Source organism: Elephas maximus, chromosome 9 (assembly GCF_024166365.1).
Source record: "Elephas maximus indicus isolate mEleMax1 chromosome 9, mEleMax1 primary haplotype, whole genome shotgun sequence".
Taxonomy (NCBI): domain Eukaryota; kingdom Metazoa; phylum Chordata; class Mammalia; order Proboscidea; family Elephantidae; genus Elephas; species Elephas maximus.
This window is the reverse complement of record NC_064827.1, coordinates 53,481,431-53,500,860: the sequence shown is the minus strand read 5'-3', so window position 1 is coordinate 53,500,860 and position 19,430 is coordinate 53,481,431. Positions and strand designations below refer to the sequence as shown.

At 36.5% G+C, this 19,430-nt stretch overlaps 1 protein-coding gene across 1 annotated transcript in view; it reads left to right on the top strand.

The window, feature by feature from the left end:
* Positions 1 to 17,842, top strand: part of LOC126082428 (uncharacterized) — a 91,226-nt gene extending 73,384 nt beyond the window's left edge. The window contains exons 3-4 of the mRNA XM_049894955.1: positions 13,353 to 13,464; positions 17,676 to 17,842. Of these exons, the coding sequence (XP_049750912.1) occupies positions 13,353 to 13,464; positions 17,676 to 17,842 (279 nt within the window). The remainder of the gene's footprint in view (positions 1 to 13,352; positions 13,465 to 17,675) is intronic.
* Positions 17,843 to 19,430: the final 1,588 nt, after the last annotated feature.

Genomic DNA, 19,430 nt, shown 5'->3' with positions numbered 1-19,430 from the left:
ATTGGCTACATTTTGCAAATATGGTGCTTCAAAAGTCTCCCTTCCCAGGAGAGCTGGTGACATATCAAAACTGTCCCAAGGGATTTGGACTGCTAGTTTATTTTATAGTGACATTTAGCCATTCTGACAAGGACTTAATTATTAAATATTCTTTCATAAAGGTTGTCTCTGACAATATGTGTAAATCAAATCAATTAAAGCATTTTAAGCTATCAGTTTTTCATTCAGGTTGACATCTATGATATTCTTTAATAAATAATTTAGTACATTTATAGACAATGATGAAAAGAGCATCGTTACTGCTGGGATTATTTTCTCCCAAAGGATGCACTAAATAGCTGTTTACCTCTAATAAAGTTAAACCTAAGACCATGAGTTTTCAACTTTGTCCTACTATTAAAATAGCCCAAGCATCTCATATTACATTATAAACATGCACAATATACTGCTAGGCAGTGTGACATAGAAGAAGGACTATTGGCCATCAGGAGTCATGTATTTATGTCCCAGCTCTGTCAATGAGAAGATTTCTAATGTCTTTTAAATTATTTCTCCTATCCAGATCTCAGTTTCCTCATCTATAAAGCCAACGTTATGAACTAGGTGAACTCTAACATGATTTACAGACCCAAAATTCTGAGATTTTATTTATTTATTTAGTCAAATCTCTACCAGTAATCTAACTGATAAGTGAAGATTATTCTTTCTCCTTCTCATTGACACTACATCTTATACTCACCTCGCCTACACTCCATCTGTCCTCCATTCTAAGTATCTGACTCAACTGCTTGAGTCAGATTTATTGAGAGATCTGACTGAGAGTGCTAGAAGTATATGCAATTTTTAATATAGAACAAAAGTAAGAAATTGGGCTGGTTCCTACACCATCTAAAAGTGAACTAAACCTCGGGTGGATATTGGAATATACCAGTTCTCTTTGGGTCCTCAGGTATGATGAGACAGATGCATTGGTGCGAAGGGAAAAATGAGGAAGATGGCTCAAGGGTAAAAAGATCTTTATTTCACTCATCTAAATCAGTGTTTTTTTTAATCGATGTTTACTGAAGTGTCTGCCACGTGCTGAGCATTATGCTAGGTTCTGACCTAGTAATTCAGGATACAGAGATAAACAAGGCAGTCCCTCCCCCCAAGAAGCCCATAGTCTGGTACTGAGTTTTCAATGGCTGATTTTTCAGAAGTAGATCACCAGGTCTTTCTTCTGAGTCTCCTCTGGGGGGACTCGAGCCTTCAACTTTTCGGTTAGCAGCTAAGAGCATTAACCATTTTCACCTCCCAGGGATACCAGTGGTAGAATAGACAGCTAATAACAATTACTATAATAACAATTACTATAATACATTGTGATAAATGAGCAGTATTTAACTTTCATGAGCATTTACTATATGCCAGATTCTTTGCTAAGAACTTTATAAGTACAGTCCGCTCTCCATGTCTACAGGTTTTGCATCCACAGATTCAACCAAGCATGGACTGAAAATACTGGGGGTGGGGGGGAGGGGAGGCAGAACAAAGTAAGTTCCAAAAAGCAAAAAATTTGCTGCTAGCTGAGCCCTACACTGAATCCAAGTGAATGAAATGATGTGTAGGTATACCCAGCTGTAACCTCCCGCCATTTCACAGACCTCAGTCTCTCTCCAGCACTCCTTGAGCATTGTTCACTATCTGTGTTGTGTGTAGTTAAGTGCTATGGCTGTTAACCAAAAGGTCAGCAGTTCAAACCCACCACCTGCTCTTTGGAAATCCTATGAGACAGTTCTACCTTGTCCTGTAGGGTCGCTATGAGTTGGAATTTACTGGACGGTTTTTGTGTTGTGTTTACCCTTTGTTCTGCTATTTACATATCACTTACATTGTGTTAGGTATTATAATTATCTTGAGATGATTTAAAGTATACAGGAGGATATGCCTAGGTTATATGCAAATACTATACCATTTTATATAAGGGACATAAGCATCTGTGGATTTTGGTATCCAGAGGGGTCCTGTCCCCTGCAGACACCTAGGAATGATTGCATTATCTCATTAATTATCAAAATAAACCTGTAAAGATGGCATTATTGTTATCAGACTCGCTTTATAGCTGAAGAAACAGTACCAAGAGGTTAGTCAAAATTACTCTTTACTCATGGGTCCTAACGGTCCTTGCTGTCTCATTGCCTCTCTGGACCTTTTAAAACTTCTCTAGCTAACAATTCTCTAGCTGTCTTCTATTTCACATTAACATTCCAGAAAGAGAGAATTTGACTGACCAGTTTGGGCATCATTACCTTATTTGGAATAGTTTTATACTGGGTCACTTCTCTTGCTTTCGGCTTTTGTTCAAATGACGGATTGGTAACTCTTGAGCCAGGTGCCTTCTCCCTGGTGGAATCACATCTGACAGAGAAGCAGGGTAATGTGGTGTAGAAAATGGCCGCCCCCTCGAGCAAGGCTAAATTCCATGGAAGGTTGTCGTGTGCATTAGGCTGAATGATTGACTTACTCGATTCAAAAGATATGAAAGTGTTTTCAAATACTCATATATCAGTTGTGGAGCACGTTTGAACTTGATCATAAATGCAATGTAGTACCATCTAAAAAAGAAACTTAAAAAATAATGCTTTGTGAGTTCTAACTGAAAATATGTTCCCAAAAGAATTATATTTAATAATGATTTTGCCAAAAATATTTCGGGTATAAATTGAATGAATTTTTTTTGGAGTCAAGTCCATGAATTCCTTTTAGAAATGCTTAAATATTTATCTTCTTGTACTTTTGTTATATTTCTAGCAGTTACGGCTTCGAGGGAAAACTGCCTGGGATAACAGCTCATGTTTAATTTGTCATTTGGGAATGGAGGCTCTAGGATCCAAGAAAATGTGAATCTTTGGAACTAGCAGATGTAATCTACATGAGAAGCTAGGCCTTAAAAGGAAAGCAACACGTCAGTCTTTTGAAGGTCCCCCCTCAGTGTAAAGATTCTCAGAGGTTGGGCAACACTTCCTGCCTCTCTTGGAGATGGTGACTAAGAACTGGATCACACAAGAAAAAGTTTCAGGGAGTGGGTTGTTTTTAGAGAGTAAGGCCATGATTTCCTGGGGAGCCAGGTGTGAGTCTCCCTCACTGGTGACATCAAATTGAGACTTTAGAAGTATGTAGGATGATTTGGGGGACAGAAATGGGAAAGTTTTTCCGGCCTAGAGATCCAAATGTGCACACCAGTTTTAATTTGTATAAACTCAACAAGCATCTATGGAATACCTAATATGAATCTGTAAGGCACCAGCGATGAGCAGAGGAATAGTCCTGCCCTCAAAAGTTTCCCAGCAGGATGCTTTACAGTACAAAAATGAGTGTAATACAAAACAGAATGCTGCAAGGCACGTAAGAAGTAGGGGGAACAAGAAACAGGAAGTTTCTTGTCTTTCTTAATTTCATCTCATTTTTTTCTTCAAATTTTTGAAGAACAAAGTACTGGTATGATTATATGTTGATGTTTCCTGAGAAGCCATATTTTAATAAAAAGTTGAGCCATAGTTGAATGAATACCACAACTTGCAGAGCAGATAACTGCTTCTCTCATCCTTTCCCATGTCAGTGATAGAAAACTGACAATTCTCTCTCCTTGCTTAGTTCTTTGCCTTTCTGCCTTACCTTGTACCACATTTCCTAAAATTTTACAAGTTTATTGCTCTCTCTTTCTGGAATGTTAGATTTATTTTATATGTATTTAAATATATATATGTTTACATTTCAGAGGACATACATAATTTGGAACATTTTGTTAATTGTGAGAAGTCTGAGAAAATAGTATCATTGGGGTGCTACTGATCACAGAATGCCAGAATAGGATATATAATGCCAATCCCCAGATCCCTAGTAATGGAGATGAAGAAGCAGATTTGAGGGAAGGTGATGTGTAAGCGTTTAACGGGGAATGGTGCATTTCAACTAATGCTGTGCTACTCTTAGCAGTTTGGTTGATAGCTAAATATAATTGTCATCAAACAGCTCACAGTCTCATTCTAGCTCAGTTAAGAAGTCAAAGTGGCAGGGTCTAGAAAAGTGCCCCTCCCTTAAGTGAATGATTATATTACGATGAACAAGAATCAGAACTATTGGGTATACTATATAGGCCAGGAGTGGGACTTCTTTAAGACTGTATGAATAGAAGAGAAACAAAGTGGTACCAGTGATTAGGTGTCCCTATTCAGAACATTATAATACCATTTTTCACTATTTAGTCATACACTTTCCCAGTGAATGAAAAAATTTTCAAATAAAGCATATCTCTATTATGGATTGTCTCTCAAATACCTTGTATCTCTCAATCTCTCATCACTCACCCCCCCAAATAGAAAACGTATCTGTCCCTAATCCCCCCACGTCCATTACTAGAATTATGGTTTCCTTTGAATGTTTTCACACTCTCCTAAATCAAAATTAGCTCTTAATGTGATTGTCTATGAAGAATCTATTCTGATTATAAAGAGCATGAAAAAAAAGTTCTTAACATATCACTGCCTTACTCATTAAACATATCTGTTAGGATGAAAGATCGTGCTATATAAAATAGGAAGTTATTGATAGAAAATTAATGATTTAGTATTTTTTTATCAACGATTATACACTATCAAAATCCTTAAATTATCATACAGATTAAACTTTGTATTTAAGAGACGCTATGTTTGAACACAAAATTACGTATCAGCTCACTTACTTGCAAATTCTTTAGGAGCCCACAAAAACATTACTGATAATTTATATCTGTTAAAGTCTTAAAATCAAGACTTAAAATATTTGCTGGTAATTGGACCTTATTCAAAAGCCTCTAGGACTTCAGATTGGTTCAAGGGATTTGAATTTCTACTTCTTCATGGATTTAGTCAGATAATATCAATGAATGACATTGGTTTTGTGTGTGAATGGTGGGGGCTAACAAACTGGAGGGTGCATGCTCCATCTAAAGAGTTAACCACTTTGTAGCTATCACCAAGATTGATGTCACATCATGCAGAAATGCTGCCCCAATGTTGTCAGATCTGATCTTTCAAGAGAAGTTCAAAATTTAGATTTATGTGAAAAATCCTAGTTTTTGAATGTAAGTTCAATTTTGAAAGTTGCGTGAACCAAATACAACATGTTTTACAGGTCATATTAGCCTACCTTATTTGAGATGTTTGGTTTAATGACATCAGAGTTGATATCCATATGTTGCCATCCATAATTGTAATAGATTGGAAAAGTTGATCAGGATATTAGCACAGAATTTACAGAAAAGAATGGACGGACAGTGTCAAAGTTTGTCTCTATAATTCCTATGTTAAGAAGTGCTAACTTTCACCAGCCATCATAAACTTTTAAGTCAATTCGCTATCAAGTTTAGCCTTAGTGCCATTCTCTTTTTAGGTGTACTGTTTATAGTTGTGCTCTGATTCATTGTTTTGATTTCATATTTTATTCTCACCAGAAAACTTTAATTCCATGTTTTTTGAGGATGAAGTAGGGGACCTTATTCATCAACTAGTACTGCAAATGCTTTTTGGCAATAAAAGCATTGTAAGAGTCATCCAGTTACTATTAATTGTGTAAAAAACAGAGTTTTCAAATTTAATGTGCTGAGAAACTTTCCCCCTTCAAACTTTAAGGGTCATTTTCTAATTTGCCTAATTAGTGATGACACTATTGCTAATTTATTCTTCTAAAAAATATTGGGTAATGTTAACATGAGTCTGTATTCCAGCTACACCATACCCACATATGCAATAGGGAAGGACTCCATGTGATCTTGGTAGCAGATGGCCCTTGATTTTTCTATCTATTTTTATATGTGCCAGTAGAAAAAGACTAGACTTCTCAGCCCATGTTTCGGGATTTTTCCCAGTAACCTTACCACTAATGGCAATACTGTATATTAAGGGGGCAATTAGGTGCTTTTGGGGGCTTCTTATAATTTTAAGACACCCTAGGAGGCAATAGAGGTTATATTCTCATCCATATGCATCATAGTGTTTGGCCTCCTTTCCACATCCTAGACCCAGTTTCCAGGGGCAGCTTGATTGATTCATTCTCTGCTGAATTACGATCACATTGGTTCAAATCTTGGCTTTTGATTTATTCATGAGCTGAAGTCCTCCTAGTAGGTATCCCGTGACTCTACAGTTTTCTCCCCTGGGTACTCATTTGCTGATTTTCAGTTAGAAAAGACTACATAGCTCCCAGCCTAAAGCAATTGCTCATGACTTTGTTTCATATTCACTTGTTCCTCAACATCATTATGTTTAATGTTTCTCTTATCTTCCCTGGGTGGTTTGGTTCATATTCGCCTAGGGAAAACAAGATTCATGATCTCATATTTAATACTCCAGCTGTGCATTAATTTTTTACAGGTCTCTGAGGGTCAGTATCTTCTCTTGATTCCGTAGTGTACTGAATCCCTATATGCTATAGCCATATTTGTGCATGTGTGGGAATGGTAAGACAAACTATATGTTACTGCATTTTGCCTCTATGGGGAGTTGTAAAATGCTACGTATTTTTTTTTATTAAGATTCTTTCACATTCATTCAAAAATATTTCTGGTGCTTACTGAAATATGATGGACAAAGATGAGTAACACTCATTCTAGCCTTTAAGTAGTTTACAATCTAGTGGGTGAGATGTAAAAATATATATAGAATAAGGACAAAAGTTCCCTGAGGGCATGACCAAAATGTTAGAGAGAATATGGTGATTAAGTCTGATTTGGAGGACTGGCAGAAATCTAATAGTTTACTGTGGAAAAAGTTTCACATTAGCCTGACAAAATTATTTTTCAAAGAAGTTTTCTTCTTATATTAACATGGAAAACCAATTTTTTTTTTTTTAAATAAACAAGCTGACATCATTAGACATGGAGAATACCCTCCCCCTCAAAGATACCATTAACAGTACTGGATAATTCAAAATCCAAGTCTTTCACACGAAGTCATTACTATTAATGAGAAGAAATGCCAGATATTCCTCCTGGAAATATAGAAAAGGTGAAAATGAGAAATACGATCTGAGATCTTAATTTGTAAGTCTGCATACAATAAAACAGAGTACATTTTCTATAATTTATTAGAAAAGTTAGCTGATAGCTTCCCTATTGCTTCTTTTTCTTGTGATATTTAGGCTTCACTTTCCCTAGCTTACCCTTAAAATCTTCCCGTCAAGGAATTCTGATTAGTTAGCTGTATGGCTAAAGGGTTTGAGGAAATAAATAATTTTAGCTTGCTTTATTCACCCTTGTTATTTGTACTGTCAAGTGATATCTTTTCAAGTCAATATAGCCATAACAATTCTAGAAGATGTTGTTAACACTGATAGTGCATACGTGCTAGAAAAGAGTGTGTTTATGGTAGATGCGTGTTCTGTTGAAATGATCTTCCTCGCATGCTCAGTTTGTCTAGATGACCAACCGTTTTGTTTTGTTTTTCCACGATTGCTTTTACCTTTTAACTCTTACCCTGAATATATGTAGGATTTGTTACTCCTAAGATCAGTAGGAAGAAAAAAAAAAAAAGCCTAACCTTAAACCACAAACTACTGTGACCATCAAATATTTTAGTTCTGAAGTTCTATGTTCTTTCTTTTTTTTTTTTTTTAGTGGGGGAGGGAGGTAGTGGGATCGGTTCTTTAAGATGGGATAGCATCAAAGTTCCAAATGTAATTTTATTTAGTCAGGTTACCTCTTCCCAATTCTGTATATCTCTATTACTGATAAAATTTTTACTATAACTGTTATAAACACCACATATATAACTTGACTGCTTAAAAATAAATTAAAATAAAACCTGTAAGGTATGCATTTTATAGGAGCCCTGGTGGTGCAACAGTTAAGCACTTGGCTGCTCACAGAAAGGTTGGCAGTTCAAACCTACCTAGTGACTCCGTGAGGGAAAGACCTGGTGATTTGCTCCCATAAAGATTACCACCTAGAAAACCCTATGGGGCAGTTGTACTCCGTCACATGGACCTACTATGAGTTGAAACTGACTCGATGGTACCTAACAACAATAACAATCCATTTTATAACTGAGTACAAATCAGAAGGGTTAAAGAGTTGACCCAAGTGTGTTCAACTTCATAGTAGTGAAATATGGATATAAAGTCTTTATCTTCTATAGTCCTTATTCTGCATTCTTTCAACTTCTGTATTATCCCCCTTCATCTAATCCAGCTTTTATGTCATCCAAATGTTAATAATGGTTTACTTTAACCATGTGGAGAACATTTCAGATACTCTTGGTGAATTTTAAATTTCCTAATGATAAAAACAATGAACGGTCCCTGAGTGGTACAAATGGTTAACGTACTCAGCTGGTAACTGAAAGGTGGTTCAAATCCACCCAGAGGCACTTTGAAAGAAAAGCCTGGCGATTTACTTCTAAAAAGTCAACCACTGAAAATCCTATGGAACACAGTTCTACTCTGACACATAGGGGGTCCCCACAAATCAGAATCAACTCAACAGCAATTGGTAGTAAAAATATGGAATATTTGTGTATATTATGGGTCTTTGTGTCTCAGATATTTAATAACTTTTTTCTGCATTTAGATTGTTTTCCTATTATTTTTCTAACATTTTCCACAAATCCCAAAGAAATATTAACATCTTTTTGATGAAACACATATTTCTGGGATTTATAAAGAAGAAGAAAAACCCCAACTTTCATGAATCATTGGTTTTTACTTTGACTCATTCATTCAAGATACAGTTAACAGGCACAATGCCAGCTCATATATTTCCATATTCAATAGCTTTCTGAAGTCTCTGGTCTGTACACACAGTCTATTAAAACCCTGGAGACTATTTACTTTCTCCAATCATTCATACGGGCTGTTTCTTGCCAAATGTTAATGTGACATCTGCTGTAGTTAATTCCAGTAAATATTCAGAACTTTTATGCATACAAACAGTTTATCATACTTATGCCATCAATTTGTTCAGAGACATGTTACTTGTGCAAATAGCCTAGGGTTCTGATTTACTAAGATTTACATCAAGTAAAAACTAAACACTTTGATTCAAAGGTCTTGAATTTTCAATCCAGATGTTTACAATCCCTCATGTTATTCACTGACCTCGTTAATATAAGGAAATAAATCTATTACTTACATTTATGAATTCATAGCCAACAGATGGAATTATTATTAAATGCTGATAATATACATTAGAATTTCAGAAGATAAGGAAGCAACGTAAGTACAACCTGGAAGGAGTAAAACATAATCAAAAAGCAAGATTAAAAAAAAAAATGGTAATGGCTATTTAAGACGAACCAGGCTATTATAATTAGTTTAATAAAATTATGTGCTTCAATCATATTAACAAAAGATCATGTTGCAGAATGCTGAGATTTGATTATAGATTTTTTTTTAATGCCTTATTTGTTTTCTACTTTAAGGGAATGTGTTTTTTCTTACGTCCATTCAAATATCTATCCAAATGCTGGTTCACTTCACAACATTTTTTTATCAGTTTCTCAACCCCTTAAAATCAACCTCTCTCTCCTCATAGCATTATGCTCCTTTTACACAAATCGTAACAGTTGTAACTTGGCATTTATTTGTGTGTTGCTTTGATTTATTATGTGTTCCCTCATGAGATGTGAGCTCCAGGAAGGTAGGACCTTTGCTCTTTTTTGTTCGTCATTGCATCTTCAGAACCGAAAATGCCTTCACAGTGTAGGTGATCAATAAATAAACGTAAGAGATGCTATGCCATGAATAAGGATTTCAAGAAAATCAAGAGATTGTGTTTTGCCCAAGCAGACAATTAGAATCAGGAATATGGGAGGATGGAATATGCATATGATATAAATTAGGAGCAAACTCCTCTGTTTTACGTGAAATAGCAGAAAGCTATTTTGGAAGGAGCGTAAGCTGATGATGATATTATAAAGCAGTTTTTAATATTATCCTAGGTAAAATTTTTACTTTGTCAGATGAATAAAGGCTTGGGCAAATTAAAATAATTGGTAACACTGTGGTGAACCCCATAGGTGACTCTTTTACTGCTGAATCCAGAGCCCCAAGTCAGACCCAAAGACGTACTTTATGTTTTTACCATTACATTTTGTGTCACAGGCCCAAGGGGCTTATCCTGATGGTATTTAGTAACTACTAGTTGGCTGGAATACAAATTTTAGTGACACTTAAAATTTATTAATTGAAGTCAGATTGTTATATAAGGAGACCACTGGAATTTACTTAGTGCATTTCAACTCCCCTGTTCCTGGTTTCCATAAATATAGGTAGGTAGGTAGAAAGATTGTTGTTGTGTGCCATTGAGTCAATTTTGACTCAAAGCCAACCTATGAGTGAGATTTATATACAGATATTTAGACACACACACATTCTGGTACTAATCCTGATAGATGGTAGATTTTATGAAGGCAGGCACCAGGGAATTGAGAGCAGTGTGCATCTCGCCTCGACTTCCCCACATTTTTATTGAAATTCTCATCAAGGAGACTAATGTTGGTTAATCATGTGTCCTTCTGAGGAGCAGTCCTTCCACTTTTGACTCATACGGTTTTCTAAGTCCTAAACCAAAACCAGTTTCCATAGACGTGATTCTGACTCATGGCAACGCCATGTGTATCCGAGTAGAGTTGTGCTCCACAGGGCTTTCAGTGACTGATTCTTCAGAAGTAGATGAGCAGGGCTTTCTTCTGAGGTACCTCTGGATGAATTAGAGCCTTTCAGATTTCAGTCAGAAGCCAAGACATTAGCCATTTGCACCACCCAAAAGCAAAAACCAAACCTGTTGCCGTGGAGTCAATTCCGCCCATGGCTCTCCTAGGTATTACAGAGGAGAACTGCTCCATAGGGTTTTGGCTGTAGTCTTTATGGAAGCAGATCACCAGGCCTTTCTTCTGCAGCAAGTAGTTCAGTGCAAACTGTTTGCCTCACCTGGAGACCAGTTGCACCACCCCAGGACTCCTTTATATGCTACAGAGAGGCTGTATCTTTGGGTCATGTTAATGAATGTATTTGGTTTTGCTACTTGAAGAATGTGAAGAGACAATGTATACAGCTGTAGAAAATGTGTTATTGTTTTCATGAGGTTTACTGACTGTTATGCTTATATTTGACAAACAGTTCTCAATTATCTACCCTCCAGTTTTCTCTGGGAAATAGAAGTTAGTGACTTTGGGTAGAAGTTATAATTAATATGAATAGTTGAGACAAGCAACTGTGACAGAGAAATTCAACTATATATGTCCTGGTTGCATGTGAAACCTAGACAATGAATAAGGAAGACCGAAGAAGAACTGATGTCTTTGAATTATGGTGCTGGTGAAGAATCTTGACTATACCACATACTGCCAGAAGGATGAACAGGTCTGTCATGGAAGAAGTACAGGCAGAATGCTCCTTAGAAGCGAGGATGGCGAGACTTTGACTCATGTACTTTGGGCATGTTATCAGGAGGGATCTATCCCTGGAGAAGGACATCATTTCATGTTTAGTAAGGTAGAAGGGTCAGCAAAAAAGAGGAAGACCCTTCACAAGATGGATTGATACGTTGGCTGTAACAATGGGCTCAAACATAGCAATGATTGTGAGGATGGTGCAGCGTCAGGCAGTGTTTTGTTTTGTTGTACACGGGGTTGCTATGAGTTGGAAGGGACTCGATGGCAAGTAACACAACAACAATGTCTTGGCTTTTTTTTTTTTTGGTCTCTGGACTACTTCATAAAATTAAAAATTATTGAGAACTCCTAAAAAATTTGTTTTTTGTGTGTTATTATGTGGATTATGAAGCCATTGCTGCAGTGTCGATTTCAACTCATAGAGACTCTGTAGGACAGGGTAGAACTGCCCCACACGGTTTCCAAGGCTGTAAATCTTTAAGGAAGCAGACTGCCATACCTTTCTCCCGAGAGCAGCTGGTGGGCTCTCAATCTTATGGTTAGCAGCCAAGTGCTTAAAATTAAAATTGAGAGAATATTTAAAATATTTATCGATTCATTTAGAAATAACCAAGACAAACACATTTCATATTAACATAGTAACATTTTCAAGAAAAATAACTATTTTGAAAATCAAAAATATTATGAATGCAGTATCGTTTTTGCTAATCTCTTAAAAGCCCGACTTGCTACAAGTAGAAGAGAGCTGGGTTCTCATGTCTGCTTCTGCATTTGGTTTTTCTGCAATATCACTAGTCATGTAGCCTCTTGTAACCTCCATTGTACGCTCTTGAGAAAAAGGGTTGAAAAGGCAAATATCCTTGTGCAGTAATGAAAATGGTGTTGACTGTACAGATCACTAAGAATTGCAGTTTTAAAGTGTCTGTTTTGTTCTAGAATATGAAAGGGCACAACGAAGAACAATTTGGAAATGAATTTTATTTGCTTTGGTTTAGAATAACTGAGTGTACAAAGAAACTACAAAATATATTAAAATTTTAGCAAAAGTTGTTCAGTTTTGCTGGGATGACTTATTTGGTTTACTAATTAACGCATTCACTTATAGTATGGATGGTTGTTATTATCTTTTGTGAAATCTGCCTGGATAGGAAAGACTTTCTTTGGGGTTTTTTCTTTCTTTTTTTTTTTTTAACTAGAATAATCTATTATGCTTTATGTCATAGTTATTATGTCCTTGAAATTTCAGGAGGAAAAAAAGAAAAAAAAAACCTCACAAAGAACTAAGGTTTTTCACTTATGTAAGGACTAAGATACTTTACAATAGTGTTATCTTCTATGTTTATTTTAAAATGTTTTACTGCCATGTTGATTAAACAGGTGACCAGTAGTTTCTCAGTCACGTACACTCTTAAATTAACCAAATGCCCAAATCTCCTGTGATTGTACCTTTGATGTCACTTTCCCAAAATAAAGCTCTAAATTTAGGAAAAAAGAAAAATTCAGAGTCTCTTTTACACATAAAACTATCATTGTTATTCCCTGGAGAACTTCCGAAAACTCACAAAGTTTTGTTTCTTTTTTTACTTCATAAAGAGATATTAAAAATAATTCAGTTTGTCTGTTGTGTTACTATCATAAGAATTGCACTGCAAGAGTTGTTTGATTAGGAGAAATTTTCAGCTTTCCCAGGCTAAATGGGTGTAGGTAGAATGTTTTCAACGTAAATAGTTCAGAAACTGTGTATCTTATGGGAAATTCCTAGGGATTTGTCAATGCTTCTCATTGTCTATAACATGTTTTTATTCTCAGCGAAACACTCATCAAACGTCTTATGAAATAGTTATGTTATGTATTGTACTTCAGTAGAGAATTTTATTTTCCTACATGGTGATATTATTGCCTACAGGAATAAATTAACTGCAGCCATTATATCTCTGTAACCTACAGGGTTTTTTTTGTTTGTTTTACTTCAACCCTTGCTGCATAAGACTTTGCCATGAGCAACAGGACAGGATCTGTATCTTCAACATCACGGTGTCACAGAGGAGTACTATGCCAGGTACATTTCAATTCTTGGTACTTAAACGGACATTTTGGTTTAGGTTTCTGAGTTTATTTTGCTTAGACAATTTTCAGAACAGTGGACTAAGTCAGGAATTTCAGACCAAAAGCAAACAGTTTAATGAACACAGACGGCTAATCTAAGATCCAGGGAACAAGGATTAATTGCATAGGACTAAATGAACTAATAAGGAAAATTTTATTGTAGTTATTTGTTTGAAATATTGTTGATGTTGTTTTATTGTTCTAATTTTCTAGCTGTATGAGAAAGCTATTTCTTCTCAAGTGATCTGTAACTCATTACAATTTAGTAAAGCCTATTTTGGTAAACTGAATTGAAACATTTTTAGGTAATATATGTTTCTCACTGAGCCCTTCCACCCAAATTCAGAATTTTATGGCATTATAGGTATTTTAAGAGTTCCATTAAGAATGTGTCATATCGTATTTCTATAAATTCTGTAACCGAGGCATTGCCTGGAGCGTCACATTTGAGGACAATGCTCTTTTAATCAGGTATGACAACTCATAAAGCAAGAGTTTGGCTTTATATATGGAGACAAATGCCTAGAAAGTCCTTCCAGAGAAATTAATGAGATCAGCTTTTTTTGTTGTTGTTATCAAGGATAATCTTTGAAAGTATTATGATCACGGGTCAGGAGAAGACTGTCACGAAGAAATAGTAAAAGGGCATGAAATGAGTAAAACATAACAAAAAGATTACTGTTTGCCTTTTCAATGGAAAACTAAGCATTGTCTATTGCACCCTTTCAGGGCAACTGGTTATGTGGATTTGAGCCTTTCATTGTCTTTAAGCCATTTTAAACTTTAGGAATTGCAAAACCCTATCCAAAAAAACGAAACCAAACCCAGTGCCGTCGAGTCGATTCCGACTCATAGCGACCGTATAGGACAGAGTAGAACTGCCCCATAGAGTTTCCAAGGAGCGCCTGATGGATTCAAACTGCCGACCCTTTGGTTAGCAGCCCTAGCACTTAACCACTATGCCACCAGGGTTTCTGTAAAACCTGATAGCAGCACGTATAAAGTTTAGTCCCTTGGAGGTACAATTGATCCTCCACCAAAAGAAGCCAGTTTTGCATCTATTAAAATTTTTTACTTCGTATCCCTGCTTGCTTTGATATGTGTCCACTCTTTGAATTCTCCTTGGAACTGGCTTTTATATCACAATGGTTCATTCATAATAATAGTTTAAAGAGAATTTTTTAGAGGTATTTGTTTTTATTTGCGTAAAAGTCAGAGTTTTACTTAAAAAAAAATCCTCTGATAATTTCTGTCATTTGATGTATCCTTAGTGTTTCTCAAGTAGAAGGTACAATCCCAGCACATTCCTCTACCCCTACAGGCCGCTGATCTGATGCTCCTCTTCTCATCTCTGTTCTCTCCAGATGGAGTGGGACTGGGGATGAACCAGGTGCAGCCTGGAGAGGAGATATCTGTGCAAGTTGTTTCCCCTTTGTAGTATGATGACAGGTTTACAGGGTTTGAGATTCATGATGAAGGCTGTAAGAATCTGCTATTAGGCTAGGCAATCATTTATTCATTTATTCACATAACATTTGTTGAGAGCCTTCTATGAACCATGCGTTATGCTACAATTTGTGTACTCAGTAGTGGATAAACACAGGACTTCTTTTTGTGGGCCTACATTCTAGTGCAAAATTTTTGTTGGTTTTAAAAAAGAACAGAAATCTTTTCCAGTCCCTTTCCTTTCTGGTCATGTAGCTGTTTTAGAGGTCTAGACATGAGTTAGTCAAAGATGTTTACTAATCTACCCCAGCTATACTTTATTTAAAGGTAATCATTCTAAAAGAGTGTTCTTCAAATATTTTTATCACAATGCATAGTAAAAATACATGTTACATTTCTTATGCAGCATACATACACACATATATACACTCAAAAATGTTCACAACTGAAACAAAGGTTTTAAGAAATAATACTAACCCTTACTCTTTGGGATTTATTTCTGTTCTAGTCCAGTCTCTTTGCTAATTTAACTCAAATTAATTCTATTTTATTAAAATAAAACTTCTGGTTGCAAGCCACTAAATTGATTTCACAACTCATCACTGGGTTGTAAACTCTAGTTTGAAAAACACTTCCTTAAAAGATAGAAAAATTTTTATGGCTATCCTTAACTTTTCCTGCCATGAAAATCTCCATATTTCTTTTCTTTTTCATGAACACTGAAAATGTTGGGGAGAGTACATCAGGACTAGTCAGCCAAGCCACATGCACCATCCTTACTGCCCTAGCGATAGAGGCAACCATATGACCAACCATGAGGAAATGCCTTTTGAAATGTGGATTCAACCAGGGACAGCACTGGAAGCTATTGTTTACTGTTCCTTTTCCCCTGGGGAACTCAGAGTGAAAAGGAAGTTACATGCTAAGCTGATTTCAGACTGTATACTTCTCTCTTGCAAATGAATCTATTAAAACCTAGGGAGCACCTGCTGACCTGTGCACATTGCTATTCAATGCTGACTCAATATTTTTTGGGGGGGGAGGGGGAGGGACTAAAAAATTTTTTTTCATAGTACCTACTGATAATTTGTACTAGCAGCTGTTGTATTTTTGCTGATACAGTAGAGAAAACTCATCCTTGGAAAATATAAGTTACTGTTGGGGACTTGCACAGTTCTGTGTTCCTGAACTTAGAGTATTTCTCAGGGCAAACCAAGTCCAGTGTGGAGTTTTCTCCCTTTCTTTCCTGCTGCGAGTTCCATTGCCTAAGCCTGTCTTCCTTTCTTTTTTATTCATAACACCACCTGCTGCGTCATGTAATATTCCCAAAACTGGCTGGCAAAAGGTTTTTAACACAAAATTTTACTGGAAAAACAGACAGGACACAACAAATTTAGAACATAAACATGGCAATTTTTTTTATCAGTTCTTACAGCCATTGTTCTAGGTTCCTTAATGAGAACAGCAAGATCTCAAACTGGAGTTCCAGGGTGATACAAACAGTTAACACACCTGGCTGCTATCTAAAGGTTCAAGGCTTGAGTCTACGCGGAAATACCTCAGAAGAAAGGCTTGGCAATCAATCTACTTAAAAAAAATCAGCCATGACCAGTAAAGCATAGTTCTGATCTGACACACGTGGGGTCACTATGAGTTGGAATAGACTTGACAGTAACTGGTTAAGTATATTTTGGGGAGGAGTATTCATCCTGCTTGGTGGTTCTCTAAGCTTAACAACAACATGTTTCTTGAGGGTTTTTCTCCATGTTCTAGACCAGCCCTCTTTTTTTGGTTTTCTAAAAAAAAAAAAAAAATTTTTTTTTTTTTATAGACACAGGATAGTTTCTTGCTCCTTTTTCAAGGATAGAGGGTTTTTCTTTCAACCTTCCTCCAGCCACGATGGCTCTTCATCTATGCCCTGGTTATGAAAGAGTTTGCTGTTTGTCCTGGAGGATTTTATCTTGGTAAATAAAGAAATGCTCAGGTTCGTCATGCATAAATTCATTCAGTTTATTGCGAGGTAGTCAAGGCACACAGGTAAGACTTCAAGACATTCATTTATCATTGGAGAATCAGAATTGACAATTACAATGTTAGTTTAAATGCTAGAGTCCAAATCTTTACACTTCAGGCTTTTACCTTCAATGAGTGGTCTCAGGAAGGAGACTTGATTGCCCCTGGAACTCAGAGGAGGTCCCCTGTAGCTAGGGCCAGAGGTCAGTTGTACGTGTAGTATCTCAGCAGGCTTCTCAGTCTTCAGAAAAAGAGCAAGAGAACTCTTGCTCCTGTCTTCTCTGAAAATGAGCAGAAATCTACAGGTTTATATACCCTGTATGCTGTCATATTCAACTATAATTGGGCAGCATAGTGGTTAACAGCATGGCTGCTAACCAAAACGTCGGCAGTTTGAATCTACCAGCCCTTTCTTGGAAACCCTATGGGAAAATTCTACTCTCTTGTAGGGTCACTGTAAGTCGCAATCGACTTGACGGCAACAGACATTGCCAATTAAAGAATTGTCGTATGCCAGATTTATGTTTTGTTAATTTATATTATGTTTTATTGCCAATTAAAGAATTGTATGACATATTTATATTCTTGTTACTGCATGTTTCAAGGCCAAGTTAATTAATTAAAAATTATGGGAATTGTTTAGTGACACATTTATGTTTTGTTAATTTATAGAAATTTGACTAATGTTACATTTTGTTATCATAGACCGCAGGTGCACAGCCCAATATCAGGAAGTTATTTACGACCCACTTCACATGTTTGTTACCTTAATTTCAAGGTTAGAACAGCTTTCTAATGACTTACAGTTAATGGTAAAAGAGACTAATTCCAAGTTCAGAAATTCTCTATTTAGAACTTTACATTATAAGTGACGTATGCATAGGTGTTTAAAAGCATTATAAAAACATTATGACAGTGTAAAAAGCATTATAGAAGCATACAGAATAGTAACTTACAAATCTGTGTTTTAAGAACATTAGCGAATCAGATATGATCTGAGAGCATACAGAAACCATACATAACACTGTTATTTCCCCAGGGGCATGATATGTGTTTGTTTTTGAAGAACAAGGTTCAGGCAGGGCTCTGTGCCTTTATGACAGTGCTGATCACTCTCTTCCTCTCGGCCTGCTCCTTGTGGTAGGTTTTCTCCTGCCTCTCTCATCTTTTCCCCAACCTTCTTGTGAACACCTAGTGGCAGTCTGTGGAGAACAACCTACAAATGGGTGCAAACTATTCTTGCATCTACAGCTCCCTGGGGTTCTGTACTCTTACGTTAGCCCACATCCAGCCTTTAGCAGTACGTTAAAAATGTTAGCTGAAATCTTGTCTTTTAGTAAGGCACCTGACATTCCTTCCTCCCATAGCTTGCCATGGTGAAGACACCGATGCATCTTGTGTCTTTGGAGGGTTCGATTTCAGGCCACTTGGTTGTCTTTTTATCTCAGATACCTGTTGAGTTTAAAAATAGTGAGGATTTTGTAGATTATCTGGCTTTTTCTTGTTGTTAGAGTTAGAGAAACCTATTTCTAGTTTTCTACATCCTAGGTAGAAGTGAAACTGCTACTCTATCTGGTGGCATTTGGGTTTTGACATTGTCTGCTGAGACCACTAATCAAAAACAGAATTAGCATTATTGGGTCAATTCAGGAGTTAGAAGGCTGTGGCCAGCTTGGCTGTGGTTCAGAGGTAAGGCCATCCCTGCTTCTTACTACAGTTTTTTGTAAGTCCACATGGGAGAATTTTGCTTCATCCGTCAGCTTTTTGTAACGAGACTGCTTGCAGTCTCCCATCAAATTGGGACATTTCCCATCCTTATTATTCCACAGAGCTGAAGTTTCTGACTGCTTGTGCCCACTTCTGTACCTGAACACTAGTAGGTCTTTGGCCTTAATCTTTGTTTCTGTTCCACACCTATCTAAAACAGCCAGTAGAAGAGCATCTCTGGGGAAGTACAATGCTGTCAGTGGAGAGAACAGTCTTGGTGTTGGAAGACGTGGATTCAAGTTCTATCAGAGCCAATTGTGAGACGCAGAAAATACCTTCCTCACATAATTTAAAATAATGGATATGTGTTTTAGTTGGCTGTATTTGGGTTAGTCTTAAAAGTTAAGGATGATGCATATAATGTGTTATGTTATACAATTGATCACTACAAAATATTCAATAAATTATGAGCAATAAGGATTATTTTACAGATAAACTAGATAAAATAAAATTTAGTCATATTGCAAAACAATGATTCTATCATGATTTTTCATTTACAAAGCCTTTTCATTTGCCCTCATTTTAGGCTCCGCTAATCTTGTAAATTATTTGTATTAATATATGCATTTTAAAGATGAAAATAGAATGCTTAAGTGATGGCACAGCAGTTAATCATTTAGCTGGTACCCAAAAGGTTGGTAGTTTGAACCCACCCAGTGGCTCTGTGGGAGAAAGACCAGGAGATCTACTCCC